At 48.6% G+C, this 18,938-nt stretch overlaps 1 protein-coding gene across 1 annotated transcript in view; it reads right to left on the bottom strand.

The window, feature by feature from the left end:
- The window catches only part of LOC110170334 (caskin-2-like), a 44,794-nt gene extending 31,835 nt beyond the window's left edge, over positions 1 to 12,959 (bottom strand). Inside the window, 2 exon segments of the mRNA XM_055152438.1 lie at positions 10,089 to 10,140; positions 12,810 to 12,959. Coding sequence (XP_055008413.1) covers positions 10,089 to 10,140; positions 12,810 to 12,903 — 146 coding nt within the window. The 5' untranslated portion in view covers positions 12,904 to 12,959.
- Positions 12,960 to 18,938: the final 5,979 nt, after the last annotated feature.

The raw sequence follows: 18,938 nt of genomic DNA, 5'->3' as shown, positions 1-18,938 counted from the left end.
AGTCCTTGGGAGGGGTACTAGACAGTGCACCGACCGGGGACTCCGTTGTTCTCCTGGGGGACTTCAACGCCCACGTGGGCAACGACAGTGACACTTGGAGAGGGGTGATTGGGAGGAACGGCCTCCCTGATCTGAACCCGAGCGGTGTTTTGTTATTGGACTTCTGTGCTAGTCACAGTTTGTCCATAACGAACACCATGTTCGAGCACAAGGTCCATAAGTGCACGTGGCACCAGGACACCCTAGGCCGGAGGTCGATGATCGACTTTGTCGTCGTGTCATCTGATCTCCGGCCGCGTGTCTTGGACACTCGGGTGAAGAGAGGGGCTCACCACCTGGTCGTGAGTTGGGTTCGCTGGCGGAGGAGGAAGCCGGAAAGACCTGGCAGACCCAAGCGTGTAGTGAGGGTCTGTTGGGAACGTCTGGCGGAGCCTCTGTCAGAGGGACCTTCAACTCGCACCTCCGGGAGGACTTCTCCCAGATTCCGGGGGAGGCTGGAGATATGGAGTCCGAGTGGGCTTCATTCTCGGCCTCTATTGTCAATGCGGCTGCTCGGAGCTGTGGGCGTAAGGTCTGTGGTGCCTGTCGCGGCGGCAACCCCAGAACCCGGTGGTGGACACCGGAAGTAAGGGATGCTGTCAAGCTGAAGAAGGAGTCCTATCGGGCCTTGCTGGCTCGGGGGACTCCTGAGGCAGCTGACGGGTACCGGCGGGCCAAGCGTGCTGCAGCCCGTGTGGTCGCGGAGGCAAAAACTCGGAGCTGGGAGGAGTTCGGGGAGGCCATGGAGAAGGACTATCGGACGGCCTCAAAGAGATTCTGGCAAACCGTCCGGCGCCTCAGGAGGGGGAAGCAGTTCTTCACCAACACTGTTTACAGTGCGGGGGGAGAGCTGTTGACCTCGACTGGGGACGTTGTTCGGCGGTGGAAGGAAAACTTTGAGGATCTCCTCAATCCCACCGTCACGTCCTCCGAGGAGGAGGCCGAGGCTGGGGACTCGGAGGCGGACTCATCCATCACCCTGGCCGAAGTCACTGAGGTGGTTGGCAAGCTCCTTGGTGGCAAGGCTCCGGGGTTGGATGAGATCCGTCCTGAGTACCTGAAGTCTCTGGATGTTGTGGGGCTGTCTTGGCTGACACGCCTCTTCAACATCGCGTGGCGGTCGGGGACAGTACCTCTGGACTGGCAAACCGGGGTGGTGGTCCCTCTGTATAAGAAGGGGGACCGGAGGGTGTGTTCCAACTATAGGGGGATCACACTCCTCAGCCTTCCCGGTAAGGTCTATGCCAGGGACTGGAGAGGAGAATCCGGCCGATAGTCGAACCTCGGATTCAGGAGGAGCAGTGTGGTTTTCGTCCTGGTCGTGGAACACTGGACCAGCTCTACACTCTCCATAGGTGCTCGAGGGTTCATGGGAGTTTGCCCAACCAGTCCACATGTGTTTTGTGGATCTGGAGAAGGCATTCGACCGTGTCCCTCGTGGTGTCCTGTGGGGGGTGCTCTGGGAGTATGGGGTCCGGGGCCCTTTGCTAAGGGCTGTCCGGTCCCTGTATGACCGGAGCAGGAGCTGTGTTCGTTGCCGGCAGTAAGTCAGACCTGTTCCCGGTGCATGTTGGACTCCGCCAGGGCTGCACCTGTCACCGGTTCTGTTCATTGTATTTATGGACAGAATTTCTAGGTGCAGTCAGGGGCCGGAGGGTCCGGTTTGGGGACCACAGGATTTCATCTCTGCTGTTTGCGGACGATGTTGTCCTGTTGGCTTCATCGAACCAGGACCTGCAATGTGCACTGGGGCGGTTTGCAGCCGAGTGTGAAGCGGCTGGGATGAGGATCAGCTCTTCCAAGTCCGAGGCCATGGTTCTCGACCGGAAAAAGGTGTCTCTCCCTCTCCGGGTGGGTGGGGAGTCTTTGCCTCAAGTGGAGGAGTTCAAGTATCTCGGGGTCTTGTTCACGAGTGAGGGAAGGACGGAACGTGAGATTGACAGGCGGATCGGTGCAGCTTCGGCAGTGATGCGGTCGCTGTATCGTTGTGGTGAAGAGGAGCTGAGTCGAAAGGCGAAGCTCTCGATTTACCGGTCAGTCTTCGTTCCTACTCTCACCTATGGTCATGAGCTCTGGGTAGTGACCGAAAGGACGAGATCGCGGATACAAGCGCTCGAAATGAGTTTCCTCCGCAGGGTGGCTGGGCGTCTCCCTTAGAGATAGGGTGAGGAGCTCAGTCACACGGGAGGAGCTCGGAGTAGAGCCGCTGCTCCTCCACGTCGAGAGGAGCCAGTTGAGGCTCGGGCATCTGTTCCGGATGCCTCCTGGGCGCCTCCCTCGGGAGGTGTTCCGGGCATGTCCCGCCGGGAGGAGGCCCCGGGGAAGACCCAGGACACGCTGGAGGGACTATGTCTCTCTGCTGGCCTGGGAACGCCTCGGGGTCCCCCTGGAGGAGCTGGAGGACGTGTCTGGGGTGAAGGAAGTCTGGGAGTCCCTGTTTAGGCTGCTCCCCCCGCGACCCGACCCCGGATAAGCGGAAGAAAATGGATGGATGGATGGATATAATTTTATAATTATATATATATTATTTTTTTATTTATATTTTTTTCTTTTTGCAAATGAAAAAAGATTTATTTACAAATCCACATTTATTTATAAAAAACAAAATACAAGTTATAAATATAAAATTTAGATTTGTGGCTAAAACACGAACAAACCAACGAGTGTTTGATTAAAACTCTGTGACGATTCATGAGACAAAAGTGACTCAACACCGAGACCAGAAACAAATACAACTCATTCTCCAGGATCGGCGCCGATACCAACGCCGATACCAACACCGATACCAACACCAGAGTCACATCACCACATCACCCTGGGTCGCTCCTGCGGGTCACGTGCACGCTCCCGCGGGTCACGTGCACGCTCCCGCGGGTCACGTGCACACTCCTGCGGGTCAGACATGAGAGCAGCTCATCCTGAACACTCAGTGAACTGAACAAAACAAAACTCCATCAAATACTCTCCTCCTTCATCCCTCCATTCATCTCTCCTCCCACTCCTCCTCCTCCTCTCTCCATCCCTCATCTCTCTCCATCTCTCCTCGTCTCCATCTCTCCTCGTTTCTCTCGTGCGTCTCTCTTCTCCTCGTTCTACTCGAGGAGCCTGAGGGCAGAGCGTCTAATGGACTCACTCAGGTCTCATTCACTCTCCTCTTTTCCTCTTCTTCCTCCGCTCCTCTTTCCTCGCTCTCTCTCCTCTTCCTCTCTCTCTCTATCTGTCACTCTGTGTCAGTCTCTCTTCTTTCATCCCTCGCTCGTCTCTGAAAACTCTCACAGAACAAAAAGACTTCATGTTTTCAGAGAAAGAGCCACTAAAAATAAAACTGAACCAGGACTAAACCAGAACTGAACCAGGACTAAACCAGAACTGAACCAGGACTAAACCAGGTCTAAACAAGGACTAAACCAGGACTCAACTAGGTCTAAACCAGGACTGAGCCAGGACTGAACCAGGACTAAACCAGAACTGAACCAGGACTAAACCAGGTCTAAACAAGGACTAAACCAGGACTCAACTAGGTCTAAACCAGGACTGAGCCAGGACTGAACCAGGACTAAACCAGAACTGAACCAGGACTAAACCAGGTCTAAACAAGGACTAAACCAGGACTGAACCAGGACTGAACCAGGACTGAACCAGGATTGAACCAGGACTAAACCAGAACTGAACCAGGACTAAACCAGAGACTAAAACAGGGTCTAAAGCAGATCACAGCCAGGACTAAAGATCTAAACCAGGACTAAACTAGATCTAAACCAGGTCTTGGTGTGGATCTTTTGTTTGAACATTCCATTCACATTCCAGTCCAACTGACCAATCAGAGCGCAGCACCCCTTTAAACCGTCCAATCACAGCTCTGCTCTCTGTCAACACCGAGGAACAACGTTTGAACTGAGACCACAAGAAGACCTGGTTTAGACCTGGTTTAGACCTGGTTTAGACCTGGTTTAGTCCTGGTTTAGTCCTGGTTTAGACCTGGTTTAGTCCTGGTTTAGACCTGGTTTAGTCCTGGTTTAGACCTGGTTTAGACCTGGTTTAGATCTGGTTTAGTTCTGGTTTAGTCCTGGTTTAGACCTGGTTTAATTCTGGTTTAGACCTGGTTTAGTCTTGGTTTAGACCTGGTTTAGTCCTGGTTTAGTCCTGGTTTAGACCTGGTTTAGTCCTGGTTTAGACCTGGTTTAATTCTGGTTTAGTCCTGGTTTAGACCTGGTTTAGACCTGGTTTAGTCCTGGTTTAGACCTGGTTTAATCCTGGTTTAGACCTGGTTTAGTCTTGGTTTAGACCTGGTTTAGTCCTGGTTTAGACCTGGTTTAGACCTGGTTTAGACCTGGTTTAGTCCTGGTTTAGACCTGGTTTAGACCTGGTTTAGACCTGGTTTAGTCCTGGTTTAGACCTGGTTTAATCCTGGTTTAGACCTGGTTTAGTCCTGGTTTAGACCTGGTTTAGTCCTGGTTTAGACCTGGTTTAGTCCTGGTTTAGACCTGGTCTGGTCTTAAATGAGTCTGAAGTGTTTTTTGGAGTGGATGAGTCTTGACCTTTGACCCTGACCCTAAACTCTTCCTCTGGATTTACGACCTGTTGATTTAGTCGCCATCTTTCCTCCGGTGTCTCCATGGAAACGCTCAAACATCACAAACGTCTCCACAAATATAAGTTTCACCGTTTCCCAGGACCAGAGCTCAAGTCCTGCTCTAGTCCTGGGGCCTCATTTATAAAAACTGCGCAGGAGTTGTGGTAAGTTAGTGCGTACGTCTGTAGCTACGACAGACGTGCGCCACGTAAACTCCACATTTAGAAAACCCACCGCACGCACCAAACCTGCAACCCCCTCACACCTCCACCTCACCATAAAAGGACAGACCACGCCCCCTCACACCTCCACCTCACCATAAAAGGACAGACCACGCCCCCTCACACCTCCACCTCACCATAAAAGGACAGACCACGCCCCTCACACCTCCACCTCACCATAAAAGGACAGACCACGCCCCTCACACCTCCACCTCACCATAAAAGGACAGACCACGCCCCTCACACCTCCACCTCACCATAAAAGGACAGACCACGCCCCCTCACACCTCACCTCACCATAAAGGACAGACAGCCCCTCACACTCCACCTCACCATAAAAGGACAGACCACGCCCCCTCACACCTCCACCTCACCATAAAAGGACAGACCACGCCCCCTCACACCTCCACCTCACCATAAAAGGAGCAGGTAAAGTGACTCGTGAATGAAATTTCCCTAAACATGAGTCGATAATCAGTGGGTTTGACCGAGACACGCGGGACAGAGGGAGGAGGAGGCTCCACGCAGCACCACGTGATCACGACAAAGACTTTATTAAAGACTTTATTAATTTAATAAATAAATACAAAACTAAAAGTGACAACAATGACTCATCTGTTCATTTAATAATTTTTATAATATTTAGGCAGCACATCTTTGCAGTAAAGACCATGTGTTTTTTCGCTGTTTCAAGAGTTTTATCGCTATATTTTAAAATCTGTCTATGATGTGCGCGTGTGAGAGATTCAGATGCCCTCCCCTGGAGAGCGAAAGGAGCGAGGGAAGGACACGAGGACACGAGGACACAGATTTAGCACGAAACACATCAGATACAGATGTTATTCTGCCAATTAAAGTCCAAACGAAACATCCAAACTGCTGAACCTGTGAGTGTGGGTCTGTGAGTGTGAGTGTGGGTCTGTGTCTGTGAGTGTGGGTCTGTGTCTGTGGGTCTGTGTCTGTGAGTGTGGGTCTGTGTCTGTGAGTGTGGTTCTGGGTCAGGGGCATTATTCTGTTCTTCATGCTGTCAGAGAGCAGCTCTCATGTGCTCAGTTCCACATTACACAAAAATGTAGGGCAGATTTTGGTTGGGGTCAGGTTCGGGCAGTGGGCTTCGTGTTGTCCACAGACTCAGGTCACAGACTCGGGTCACAGACTCAGGTCACAGACTCGGGTCACTCTGGCGCTCGGTGCGTAAAGACTAGAGTAAAAGTGTTAAAGTTTTGTTCATTAAATCAAAGTCTGGCTCCTGCTGCGTCCGAGGGAAGAGTTTTTCTCTCAGGTCATTATTTCGTCCTCTGTGTTGGTCAGTCTGTGTTGGTCAGTCTGTGTTGGTCAGTCTGTGTTGGTCAGTTGTGTTGGTCAGTTGTGTTGGTCAGTCTGTGTTGGTCAGTCTGTGTTGGTCAGTCTGTGTTGGTCAGTTGTGTTGGTCAGTGTGTTGGTCAGTGTGTGTTGGTCAGTCTGTGTTGGTCAGTGTGTGTTGGTCAGTCTGTGTTGGTCAGTCTGTGTTGGTCAGTCTGTGTTGGTCAGTCTGTGTTGGTCAGTCTGTGTTGGTCAGTCTGTGTTGGTCAGTCTGTGTTGGTCAGTTGTGTTGGTCAGTCTGTGTTGGTCAGTCTGTGTTGGTCAGTTGTGTTGGTCAGTTGTGTTGGTCAGTCTGTGTTGGTCAGTCTGTGTTGGTCAGTTGTGTTGGTCAGTCTGTGTTGGTCAGTCTGTGTTGGTCAGTCTGTGTTGGTCAGTCTGTGTTGGTCAGTCTGTGTTGGTCAGTGTGTTGGTCAGTCTGTGTTGGTCAGGTTGTGTGTCAGTTGTGTTTGGTCAGTCTGTGTTGGTCAGTCTGTGTTGGTCAGTCTGTGTGTGTCAGTCTGTGTTGGTCAGTCTGTGTGGTCAGTCTGTGTTGGTCAGTCTGTGTCAGTTGTGTTGGTCAGTCTGTGTTGGGTCAGTCTGTGTGTCAGTGTGTCAGTCTGTGTGGTCAGTCTGTGTTGGTCAGTCTGTGTTGGTCAGTCTGTGTTGGTCAGTCTGTGTTGGTCAGTCTGTGTTGGTCAGTTGTGTTGGTCAGTCTGTGTTGGTCAGTCTGTGTTGGTCAGTCTGTGTTGGTCAGTCTGTGTTGGTCAGTCTGTGTTGGTCAGTCTGTGTCAGTCTGTGTTGGTCAGTGTGTGTTGGTCAGTGTGTCAGTGTGTTGGTCAGTCTGTGTTCAGTGTGTCAGTCTGTGTTGGTCAGTCTGTGTTGGTCAGTTGTGTTGGTCAGTCTGTGTTGGTCAGTTGTGTTGGTCAGTTGTGTTGGTCAGTTGTGTTGGTCAGTGTGTGTTGGTCAGTCTGTGTTGGTCAGTGTGTGTTGGTCAGTCTGTGTTGGTCAGTCTGTGTTGGTCAGTCTGTGTTGGTCAGTCTGTGTCTGTGGTCTTGTTGTGGACTGTGAGACTCTGCGCTGCACCGAGTCCAGGAACATGTCCGCGCTCGTGCACGAGTGTCAAATGTTTAATATTGTGGAGAATAATGATGGAATAAACAGCTCTGCTCCGTATTTTAACCAAACACTTAAATGTACAAATCTGAAGGTCATTCTTCTGTATACGTGGATTTTCTGATCAAACTCTTCCTCAAACTCTGTTCACTTCTGCTTCTCTCCACGAGTGTCGCTTTTTCCCCGTGTCTCCAGACTTTGTGTAGAACTTACAGGAGGTTCAGAGTTGGTGTAGAGTTAAACAAAGAGCCACGACTTAGTCGAGTTTTATAAATACCGCGGTTGGCGTAGGAAGCGCACGCACGGATTTTTGCGTAAGTGAGATTTATAAATGAGGCCCCTGGTTTTGTCCTGGTTTATTAGAGATGAAACGATACAGTTTTCACACGATTCGATTCTCGTCTTGATACTCGGGTCAATTTCGATACGTTTTAAGACGCAAAAAACAAAAACAAAAAAAACTAGAAAAGCAGTCAGAGAGCGCAGACCTCCGCCAAGGACCACCCCCATTTTTTATATAAATTGCGATAAAATCCGTCTTCTGGATCAGATCTTGGATCAGCCTTTGGAATATGAAAGAGGATCCATTGTCCATCCCTGAGTCAAATTTCATGGGGTTTGGTCAATAATTAACCCAGATATTGAGAAACTAAATTTTTGGCCCCATTTACCACAATGTTAACTAAAATTTCAAAGTGATCCAGAATCCAGGATTTCTTCCGGATCACCCCCAAAATGAAATCAGTTCTTCCTTTTCACATTTCCAACAAATCCTGAAAATTTCATCAAAATCGGTCCATAACTTTTTGAGTTATGTTTGCTAACAGACAAACAAACAAACAAACAAACAAACACAAACAAACAAACAGACAAACAGACAAACAAACAAACAAAAAAACATAACCTCCCTGGCGGAGGTAATAAAAGCATGTAATTTTTTCTGCTGATGAGTAAAATATAAAAACACAACGATGTTAATGAAACACACAACACACACACACACACACACACACACACATACACACACACACACACACACACACATACACACACACACACACACACACACACACACACACACACACACACACACACATACACACACACACATACACACACACACATACACACACACAGACAGTACACACACACACAGTACACACACACACACACACACACACACACACACACACACACAGTACACACACACACACACATACACACACACAGACACGTACACACACACATACACACAACACACACACACACATACACACACAGACAGTAACACACACACAGACAGTACACACACACACACACAGTACACACACAGACAGTACACACACACACACACACACACACACACAGTACACACACAGTACACACACACACACACACAGACAGTACACACACACACAGACCGTACACACACAGACAGTACACACACACACAGACCGTACACACACAGACAGTACACACACACACACACAGACCGTACACACACAGACAGTACACACACACACACACACAGACCGTACACACACAGACAGTACACACACACACCGGACACACACAGACCGTACACACACAGACAGTACACACACACACACACAGACGTACACACACAGACAGTACACACACACACACACACACACACACACACACAGACCGTACACACACAGACAGTACACACACAGACCGTACACACACAGACACACACACACACAGACACACACACACACACACACACACACACAGACCGTACACACACAGACAGTACACACACAGTACACACACACAGACAGTACACACACACAGACCGTACACACACACACACACACACACAGACCGTACACACACAGACAGTACACACACAGACTGTACACACACACAGACCGTACACACAGACCGTACACACACATACACACACACACACAGACTGTACACACACACACACACATACACAGACCGTACACACACACAGACTGTACACACACACACAGACCGTACACACACACACACACAGACCGTACACACACACACACACACACAGACCACACACACAGACCGTACACACACACACAGACCGTACACACACACACACACACACAGACCGTACACACACACTGTCACACTTTTCTGATGATCTGACGATTTCTTTTTCTCTGGAGATTCACTGTGTCACACATCTGTGTCCTGCACAGGGGCGTGCACCAGGTCATGTACCGGGTCATGCACCAGGTCAAGGGTGGAGATCCCAGAGCTCCGTCGCCTGCAGGGGGCGACACTGTTTAAAATGGAGCCTGTTACAGCGACAGCAGCAGGGTTTTTTTTCTGTAGAGTTTCCTGTTTGAGGAACGTCAACGATGGACGAGAAAAAAGTGAAGTTGGTGAGTGACGATTTATGACGAGAAACAGACAAAAAACAGACGAGAAACAGAGAAACAGAAACAGACAAAAAACAGACGAGAAACAGACAAAAAACAGACGAGAAACAGACAAAAAACAGACGAGAAAAAAGACAGACGAAAACAGACGACGAGAAACAGACGAGAAACAGACAAAAATAATTCAAACCCAACACGAGTATCGTACCGAATCATGACTCCAGTATCGAGCGATTCGATATTATATCAAATATCGTTACATCCCTGTGGTTTTTCTGTGTGTGAGAATCTGAAACGTCGCCGTGTTTCTTTTATTTTATTTTGTTTTATTTTATTTAGTTTTAATTGTTTTGTTGTGACGTTCTCCTCTGGCCCCGCCCACACCACAGAGCTGCGCTGTGATTGGTCACTCACCCGTCTGAGTCCTGGTAGTTCACGTTCAGACGTTTGGTCGATCCAAGAAGCTCTGAAAAACACAAACCAAAATCAGAACCAAACCAGGACTAAAACAGGACTAAAACAGGACTAAACCAGGACTAAATCAGGACTAGACCAGAACTATAGCAGGTCTAAAACAGGACTAAACCAGGCTCTTGACTCCAGACTTTTATTAGTGTTTTAATCTTTGATTAGAGCAACAGTTAATCACAATTAATATGTGGTTAAGTGCACAGATCTGGTCCTGGTCCTGGTCCTGGTCCTGGTCCTGGTCTGGTCCTGGTCTGGTCTGGTCTGGTCCTGGTCTGGTTCTCAGTCTGGTCCTGGTCTGGTCTGGTCTGGTCTGGTCTGGTTCTGGGTCTGGTCCTGGTCTGGTTCTGGTCTGGTCCTGGTCCTGGTCTGGTCCTGGTCTTGGGAGGAGGAGCTGCAGAGGAATGTGCTCAGGCTGTGATTAGGGTCAGTGTGGTCCAGGCTACATATAGACTCACACCGACGAGTCCGGCTCTAGACCGGATTTAGTCCCGGTTCAGTCCCGGTTCAGTCCTCCTTTAGTCCTGGTTTAGTTCTGAGCTCAGGTCTCAGGAATGAAACGAGAAAAGCCCTCAGGAAGAGGAAGTGATCTCACAGGACGAGCACTTCCAGGAAACTCTGAATCCACCAGGACTAAACCAGAACTAAACCAGGACTAAACCAGGTCTAAACCAGGTCTAAACCAGGACTAAACCAGGACTAAACCAGGTCTAAACCAGGTCTAAACCAGGTCTAAACCAGGACTAAACCAGGACTAAACCAGGACTAAACCAGGTCTAAACCAGGTCTAAACAAACAGGACTAAACCAGGACTAAACCAGGTCTAACCAGGTCTAAACCAGGACTAAACCAAACCAGGACTAAACCAGGACTAAACCAGGACTAAACTAAACAGGTCTAAACCAGGTCTAAACCAGACTAAACAGGACTAAACCAGGTCTAAACCAGGACTAACCAGGACTAAACCAGGTCTAAACCAGGTCTAAACCAGGACTAAACCAGGTCTAAACAGGACTAAACAGGACTAAACCAGGTCTAAACCAGGTCTAAACCAGGACTAAACCAGGACTAAACCAGGTCTAAACCAGGTCTAAACCAGGTAAACCAGGAACTAAACCAGGACTAAAAGGTCTAAACCAGGACTAAACCAGGTCTAAACCAGGTCTAAACCAGGACTAAACCAGGACTAAACCAGGACTAAACCAGGACTAAACCAGGTCTAAAGGACTAAACCAGGTCTAAACCAGGTCTTTTCTTTGTCTGTTATATAACAGAGTCTTTTATGATTGTGTCATGTGACCGCCTCCCCCTCCCGTGAGTCAGGTCGTGTGCGTCCTCCTGTGAGTCAGGTCATGTGTGTCCTCCCGTGAGTCAAGTCGTGTCGTGTGTCCTCCCGTGAGTCAGGTCGTGTCAGATGTCCTCCCATGAGTCAGGTCGTGTGTCCTCTCGTGAGTCAGGTTGTGTGCGTCCTCCCGTAAGTCAGGTCATGTCAGATGCCCTCCCGTGAGTCAGGTCGTGTGCGTCCTCCCGTGAGTTAGGTCGTGTCAGATGTCCTTCCGTGAGTCAGGTCGTGTGAGTCAGGTCGTGTGAGTCAGGTCGTGTGAGTCAGGTCGTGTGAGTCAGGTCGTGTGTGTCCTTCCGTGAGTCAGGTCATGTGAGTCGGGTCGTGTGTGTCCTTCCGTGAGTCAGGTCGTGTGAGTCAGGTCGTGTGCGTCCTCCCGTGAGTCAGATCGTGTGAGTAAGGTCGTGTCAGTCAGGTCGTGTGTGTCCTCTCGTGAGTCAGGTCGTGTGAGTCAGGTCGTGTGCGTCGTGTGAGTCAGGTCGTGTGAGTCAGGTCATGTGAGTCAGGTCGTGTGCGTCGTGTGAGTCAGGTCGTGTGAGTCGGGTCGTGTGAGTCAGGTCGTGTGTGTCCTCTGTGTGACCTGAGCAGGAAGTCCCGCCCTGAGCCGCTCCTCACACTTTGGCTCCGGAACAAAAGAAAATCTGAAATCCAGATCAGACACGTCCGGACTTTTATAGACCTGTTTTAGTCCTGGTTTAGACCTGGTTTAGTTCTGTTTTAGTCCTGGTTTAGACCTGGTTTAGTTCTGTTTTAGTCCTGGTTTAGACCTGGTTTAGTTCTGTTTTAGTCCTGGTTTAGACCTGGTTTAGTTCTGTTTTAGTCCTGGTTTAAACCTGGTTTAGTTCTGTTTTAGTCCTGGTTTAGACCTGGTTTAGTTCTGTTTTAGTCCTGGTTTAGTCCTGGTTCGGTTCTGGATCTTTGGAAAGGAGACAAGGAGACGAGGAAGGAAGGAGGGATGACAGACGAGTGTGTGGACGAATACAAGAAGTATCTGCAGTAGCAGTAATAGTATTTGTAGTATTTGTAGTAGTATTTGTAGTAGTATTTGTAGTAGTATTTGTAGTAGTATTTGTAGTACTCACTGGTCCGGGCTGGTCTCAGTTTGGACAGTAGTAGTAGTAGTATTTGTAGTAGTATTTGTAGTATTTGTATAGTTGTAGTACTCACTGTAGTTGGACTGTAGTAGTAGTATTTGTAGTAGTATTTGTAGTAGTAGTCTCACTGGTCCGGGCTGGTCTCAGTTTGGACAGTAGTAGTAGTAGTATTTGTAGTAGTATTTGTAGTAGTATTGTAGTAGTATTTGTAGTAGTATTTGTAGTACTCACTGGTCCGGGCTGGTCTCAGTTTGGACAGTAGTTTCTGGGTCTGGTTCAGGTCTCCGTTCTTCACGGCCTGGAGGAGGTCCTGCTCCTTCCCCATGGTCCTCCTCCAGACCAGGACCAGACCGGGACTAGACCAGGACCAGACCGGGACCAGACCGGACTAGACCAGACCAGACCGGGACCAGACCGGGACCAGACCGGGACTAGACCGGACCAGACCGGGACCAGACCGGGACTAGACCAGGACCCGGGACTAGACCGGGACCCGGGACTAGACCGGGACCAGACCGGGACCAGACCGGACCAGACGGGACTAGACCAGACCGACCACCAGACCGACGGGACTAGACCGGGACTAGCCACTAGAACCAGACCGGGACTAGCCCAGGACTAGACCAGGACCAGACCGGGACTCCACCCAAAACCCGACCCGGACTAGACCGGAGACCCGGTCCGAGTCCAGAGAGGTCAGACCCCAGAGACCGGACTAAAGCCTGGTCCTGAGTCCTGAGTCCGGACTACAGCGGGTCCGGGGACGGGTCCATCTGAGGACCGCCCCAGGTCTGAGGACCGTCCCGGGTCTGAGGACAGGAGCAGTCGGCAGGAGCAGGTGCACCTGTCAGGACACAAAACAGCACACAGTTAAATGAGGAAACTTTAGACTTTAGACCTTAGACTTTAGACATTAGTCTTTAGACCTTAGACTTTAGACATTAGATTTTAGACAACATTAGACTTTAGACATTAGACTTCAGACGTTAAACTTTAGACATCAGACCTTAGACTTTAGACATTAGACCTTAGACTTTAGACTTCAGACTTGAGACTGTAGATTTTAGACTTTAGACATTAGACCTTAGACTTTAGACCTTAGACATCAGACTTTAGACCTTAGACTTTACACCTTATACATTACACTTTAGACATCAGACTTTAGACTTCAGTGTGAAACTCTAACACTCGTATCGTTCCGTCCCGTTTCCTTCGCGGTCACGGCTCTGAGCTAAAACACAAACACATGATCCTGGTATCGATATTATTGATATGTTGACATATCGATATCGGCTCACACATATCGGTTCAGACGACCTCCTGGTTGGACGCTGACGTCAGGAAATGATTTTTCAGAACCTCAGAACTTTTATTCACACAAGAACAGAGGAGCTCATTCTCCAACAGATAATACTCCCTACAACTGTACAACTCACCCTTATGTAACAGATAATACTCCCTACAACTGTACAACTCACCCTTATGTCACAGATAATACTCCCTACAACTGTACAACTCACCCTTATGTCACAGATAATACTCCCTACAACTGTACAACAACTCACCCTTATGTCACAGATAATACTCCCTACAACTGTACAACTCACCCTTATGTCACAGATAATACTCCCTACAACTGTACAACTCTGTGACTTTTTGTATAAAACTGAGATTTTATATTTTATTATTTATTTTTGTGTTTTATTTTGACTTGTACATTTACATTTATATGATTATGTTTATTTTTTTCTTTTTATTTATAATTTATTTTCACATTTCAATATTTGACTCTTTGTTATTTTATCATATTTGATTTGATTTGTTTGTGTGACTCTGTGTCCAGATCTTTTCTCTGTGAATCCGTGTATCATTCGTTCATTCGTTTTTCAATATAAAACCAAAAATAAGAAAACGAAAAAACAACAGTTTTCTTCGTTATTTGTCTCCAAAACCAAAATGAAAAAACGGATAACGATTCGTTTTTTCAGTTTTCGATTTTGTGTTTAAATGAAGAATGGAAAAAACGGATAACGGCCGTTTCCCGTTTACGTGACTTCAGTGACTGTGATGCCGAACTTTTGCACCGCATACGGACTGAACCAGGACTGATCCAGGTCCGAGACCAGACCGAGACCAGAGCGGGACCAGACCGGGACCAGACCGGGACCAGAGCGGGACTGAGACCGGGACCAGACCGGACCGGGACTGAGACCGGGACCAGACACCAGAGCCTGAGACCGAGACCAGAGCGGGACTGAGACCAGGACCAGACCGGACCAGACCGGACTCCGAGCTTTGACTCCAAGCCTCCACAGGGTCCGAGCCTCAGCTTGGAGCTCCGGCCCTGCCGTGGGCTCTGAGCCTCCGGTCTGGTCCTGGTCTTGTCTCGATCTCGGTCTCAGGCCCGCTCTGGTCCCGGTCTGGTCCCGGTCTCAGTCCCGCTCTGGTCTCGGTCTGGTCTCGGACCTGGATCAGTCCTGGTTCAGTCCGTACGCGGTGCAAAAGTTCGGCATCACAGTCACTGAAGTCACGTAAACGGGAAACGGCCGTTATCCGTTTTTTCCATTCTTCATTTAAACACAAAATCGAAAACTGAAAAAACGAATCGTTATCCGTTTTTTCATTTTGGTTTTGGAGACAAATAACGAAGAAAACTGTTGTTTTTTCGTTTTCTTATTTTTGGTTTTATATTGAAAAACGAATGAACGAATGATACACGGATTTCTGTGGATCAGTAAAGTTTGTTTTTGTGTTTCAGACGCCGCTCCACAGATCTGACACGACACGAGCCAAACCACCACCACAGACCTGACTGAAGCACACAGTGAAGAAGACCTGGTTTAGTCCTGGTTTAGAACTGGTTTAGACCTGGTTTAGTCCTGGTTAAGACCTGGTTTAGACTGGTTTAGTCCTGGTTTAGACCTTGGTTTAGGTTAGTCCTGGTTTAGTCCTTAGTCTGTTTAGACTGGTTAGTGGTTTTCTGTCTGGTTTAGTTGGTTTAGTTCTGGTTTAGTCCTGTTGGTTTAGTCCTGGTTTAGACTGGTTTAGACTGGTTTAGTCCTGGTTTAGACCTGGTTTAGACCTGGTTTAGACCTGGTTTAGTCCTGGTTTAGACCTGGTTTAGTCCTGGTTTAGTCCTGGTTTTAGACCTGGTTTAGACCTGGTTTAGTCCTGGTTTAGTCCTGGTTTAGTCCTGGTTTAGATTGGTTTAGACCTGGTTTAGTCCTGGTTTAGACCTGGTTTAGACCTGGTTTAGTCCTGGTTTAGTCCTGGTTTAGTCCTGGTTTAGTCCTGGTTTAGTCCTGGTTTAGACCTGGTTTAGTCCTGGTTTAGTCCTGGTTTAGTCCTGGTTTAAGACCTGGTTTAGTCCTGGTTTAAGTCCTGGTTTAGTCCTGGTTTAGACCTGGTTTAGTCCTGGTTTAGTCCTGGTTTAGTCCTGGTTTAGACCTGGTTTAGTCCTGGTTTAGTCCTGGTTTAGACCTGGTTTAGTCCTGGTTTAGTCCTGGTTTAGTCCTGGTTTAGACCTGGTTTAGTCCTGGTTTAGTCCTGGTTTAGTTCTGGTTCTTGTGGTTTTGTTGACGTTTGTCGTCTCAAACTTTTACAGTTTAAAATAAATAAAATCTGGTTTTCACTGGACGAGTTCGTTTGAGTTTTATTGACTTGTTAAATGTGGTCTTTTAAAAACCGGCTCTGATCCGAGACCAGGACCAGACCTCGAGATCTGGACCAGGTTTAGTCCAAAGAAAAACCTGAAACCACCAAACCTAAAGAAACTCAGAACTTTTAAAACGAGACGGGATTTTAAAAACTGTGAAATTAACGGTTCAGAATAAAACATGAGACGCTGTAGTCCAGGTCCAGGTCCAGTCCAGGTCCAGTCCTGGTTCAGTCCTGGTTTAGTCCTGGTCAGTCCTGGTTCAGTCCAGGTCCAGTCCTGGTCCAGTCCTGGTTCAGTCCTGGTCCAGTCCTGGTTCAGTCCTGGTTCAGTCCTGGTTCAGTCCTGGTTTAGTCCTGGTTCAGTCCTGGTTCAGTCCTGGTTCAGTCCTGGTCCAGTCCTGGTTCAGTCCTGGTCCAGTCCTGGTTCAGTCCTGGTTCAGTCCTGGTTTAGTCCTGGTCCAGTCCTGGTCCAGTCCTGGTTCAGTCCTGGTCCAGTCCTGGTTCAGTCCTGGTTCAGTCCTGGTCAGTCCTGAGTCCTGGTTTAGTCCTGGTCAGTCCTGGTTCAGTCCTGGTCGTCCTGGTCCAGTCCTGGTTAGTCCTGGTCCAGTCCTGGTTCAGTCCTGGTCCAGTCCTGGTTCAGTCCTGGTTCAGTCCTGGTTTAGTCCTGGTCCAGTCCTGGTCCAGTCCTGGTTCAGTCCTGGTCCAGTCCTGGTTCAGTCCTGGTTCAGTCCTGGTTCAGTCCTGGTTCAGTCCTGGTCAGTCCTGGTCCAGTCCTGGTCCAGTCCTGGTCCAGTCCTGGTCCAGTCCTGGTTCAGTCCTGGTCCAGTCCTGGTCCAGTCCTGTCAGTCTGGTCAGTCCTGGTCCAGTCAGTCTGGTTCAGTCCTGGTTCAGTCCTGGTCCAGGTCAGTCCTGGTTCAGTCCTGGTCCAGTCCTGGTCAGTCCTGGTCCAGTCCTGGTCCAGTCCTGGTCCAGTCCTGGTTCAGTCCTGGTCCAGTCCTGGTCCAGTCAGTCTGGTCAGTGGTCCAGTCCTGGTCAGTCCTGGTTCAGTCCTGGTCAGTCCTGGTCAGTCCTGGTCAGTCCTGGTCAGTCCTGGTTCAGTCCTGGTCCAGTCCTGTCAGTCCTGGTTCAGTCCTGGTTCAGTCCTGGTCCAGTCCTGGTCCAGTCCAGGTCCAGTCCTGGTCCAGTCCTGGTCAGTCCTGGTCCAGTCCTGGTTCAGTCCTGGTTCAGTCCTGGTCAGTCCTGGTCCAGTCCTGGTCCAGTCCTGGTTCAGTCCTGGTTCAGTCCTGGTTCAGTCCTGGTCTGTGTGAGTGATGCTGGACGAAGCCCGAGGCAGAAACACGACTAAAGAAACGACAAGTGAGTTACATAAGAGACTAAACCAGGACTAAACCAGGACTAAACCAGAACTAAACCAGGACTAAACCAGACTAAACCAGAACTAAACCAGGACTAAACCAGAACTAAACCAGGACTAAACCAGAACTAAACCAGACTAAACCGGACTAAACCAGGACTAAACCAGGACTAAACCAGGACTAAACCAGGACTAAACCAGGACTAAACCAGGACTAAACCAGGACTAAACCACCAGGACTAAACCAGGACTAAACCAGGACTAAACCAGGACTAAACCAGAAGTAAACCAGGACTAAACCAGGACTAAACCAGGACTAAACCAGGACTAAACCAGGACTAAACCAGGACTAAACCAGGACTAAACCAGGACTAAACCAGGACTAAACCAGGACTAAACCAGGACTAAACCAGGACTAAACCAGGTAAACCAGACTAAACCAGGACTAAACCAGGACTAAACCAGGACTAAACCAGCTAAACCAGGACTTAAAACCAGGACTAAACCAGGACTAAACCAGGACTAAACCAGGTCTAAACCAGGACTAAACCAGGACTAAACCAGGACTAAACCAGAATAAACCAGGACTAAACCAGGACTAAACCAGGATTAAACCAGGACTAAACCAGGACTAAACCAGGTCTAAACCAGGACTAAACCAGGACTAAACCAGGTCTAAACCAGGACTAAACCAGGACTAAACCAAGTCTAAACCAGGACTAAACCAAGTCTAAACCAGGTCTAAACCAGGACTAAACCAGAGCTAAACCAGAGCTAAACCAGATCTAAACCGGGTCTAGACCAGGATTTAAACCAGTTTTGGGTCTAAACTTGAGTCTCTTTGATGTTTTTTCTATTTTTAGTCTCAAATTCCGGGTTTTGTCCAAATGTCGTGAAGAATCCGTCGAGCCCCGCGCGGAACGACACATGTTCGACTATTTTAAACTCACACAAACTCCACTTAAACTCGATTAAAGTCTCACGGACGCGGATCAAAACACCTCGGACACATTTACAGGCCTGTTTCTGGTAGTTTTGGTGTTTTGGTGTTTTGGTAAAATCACGTGATCGTCAAGTTTTTTACCAAAATCCCGAGGGAAGCGTCAACTTTCACTTAAATCAACAAAATCCTCCTCGAGAAATCAACAATTCCTGCGTATTTAGTGAACAAACGTGTAATAAATCAACCCTAACGCAAATAAACGCCGTGAATTTAAACGTTTATGGCAAAAATGTCCAATTCGGCGTGATTTATTTGTGTTTATATCCTTCAGAAGTCTTCTAAATACCCGGTGGAGTGTTTGAAAACGCCCACACCGCTACGGATCATTTAACGCAGAACAAACGGG

The sequence above is a fragment of the Boleophthalmus pectinirostris genome, unplaced genomic scaffold (assembly GCF_026225935.1).
Source record: "Boleophthalmus pectinirostris isolate CB_2022bp ecotype Guang Dong unplaced genomic scaffold, ASM2622593v1 HiC_scaffold_17, whole genome shotgun sequence".
Lineage (NCBI taxonomy): Eukaryota > Metazoa > Chordata > Actinopteri > Gobiiformes > Gobiidae > Boleophthalmus > Boleophthalmus pectinirostris.
The sequence above is the reverse complement of the archived record's forward strand: the minus strand, read 5'-3'. Positions and strand labels throughout refer to the sequence as shown.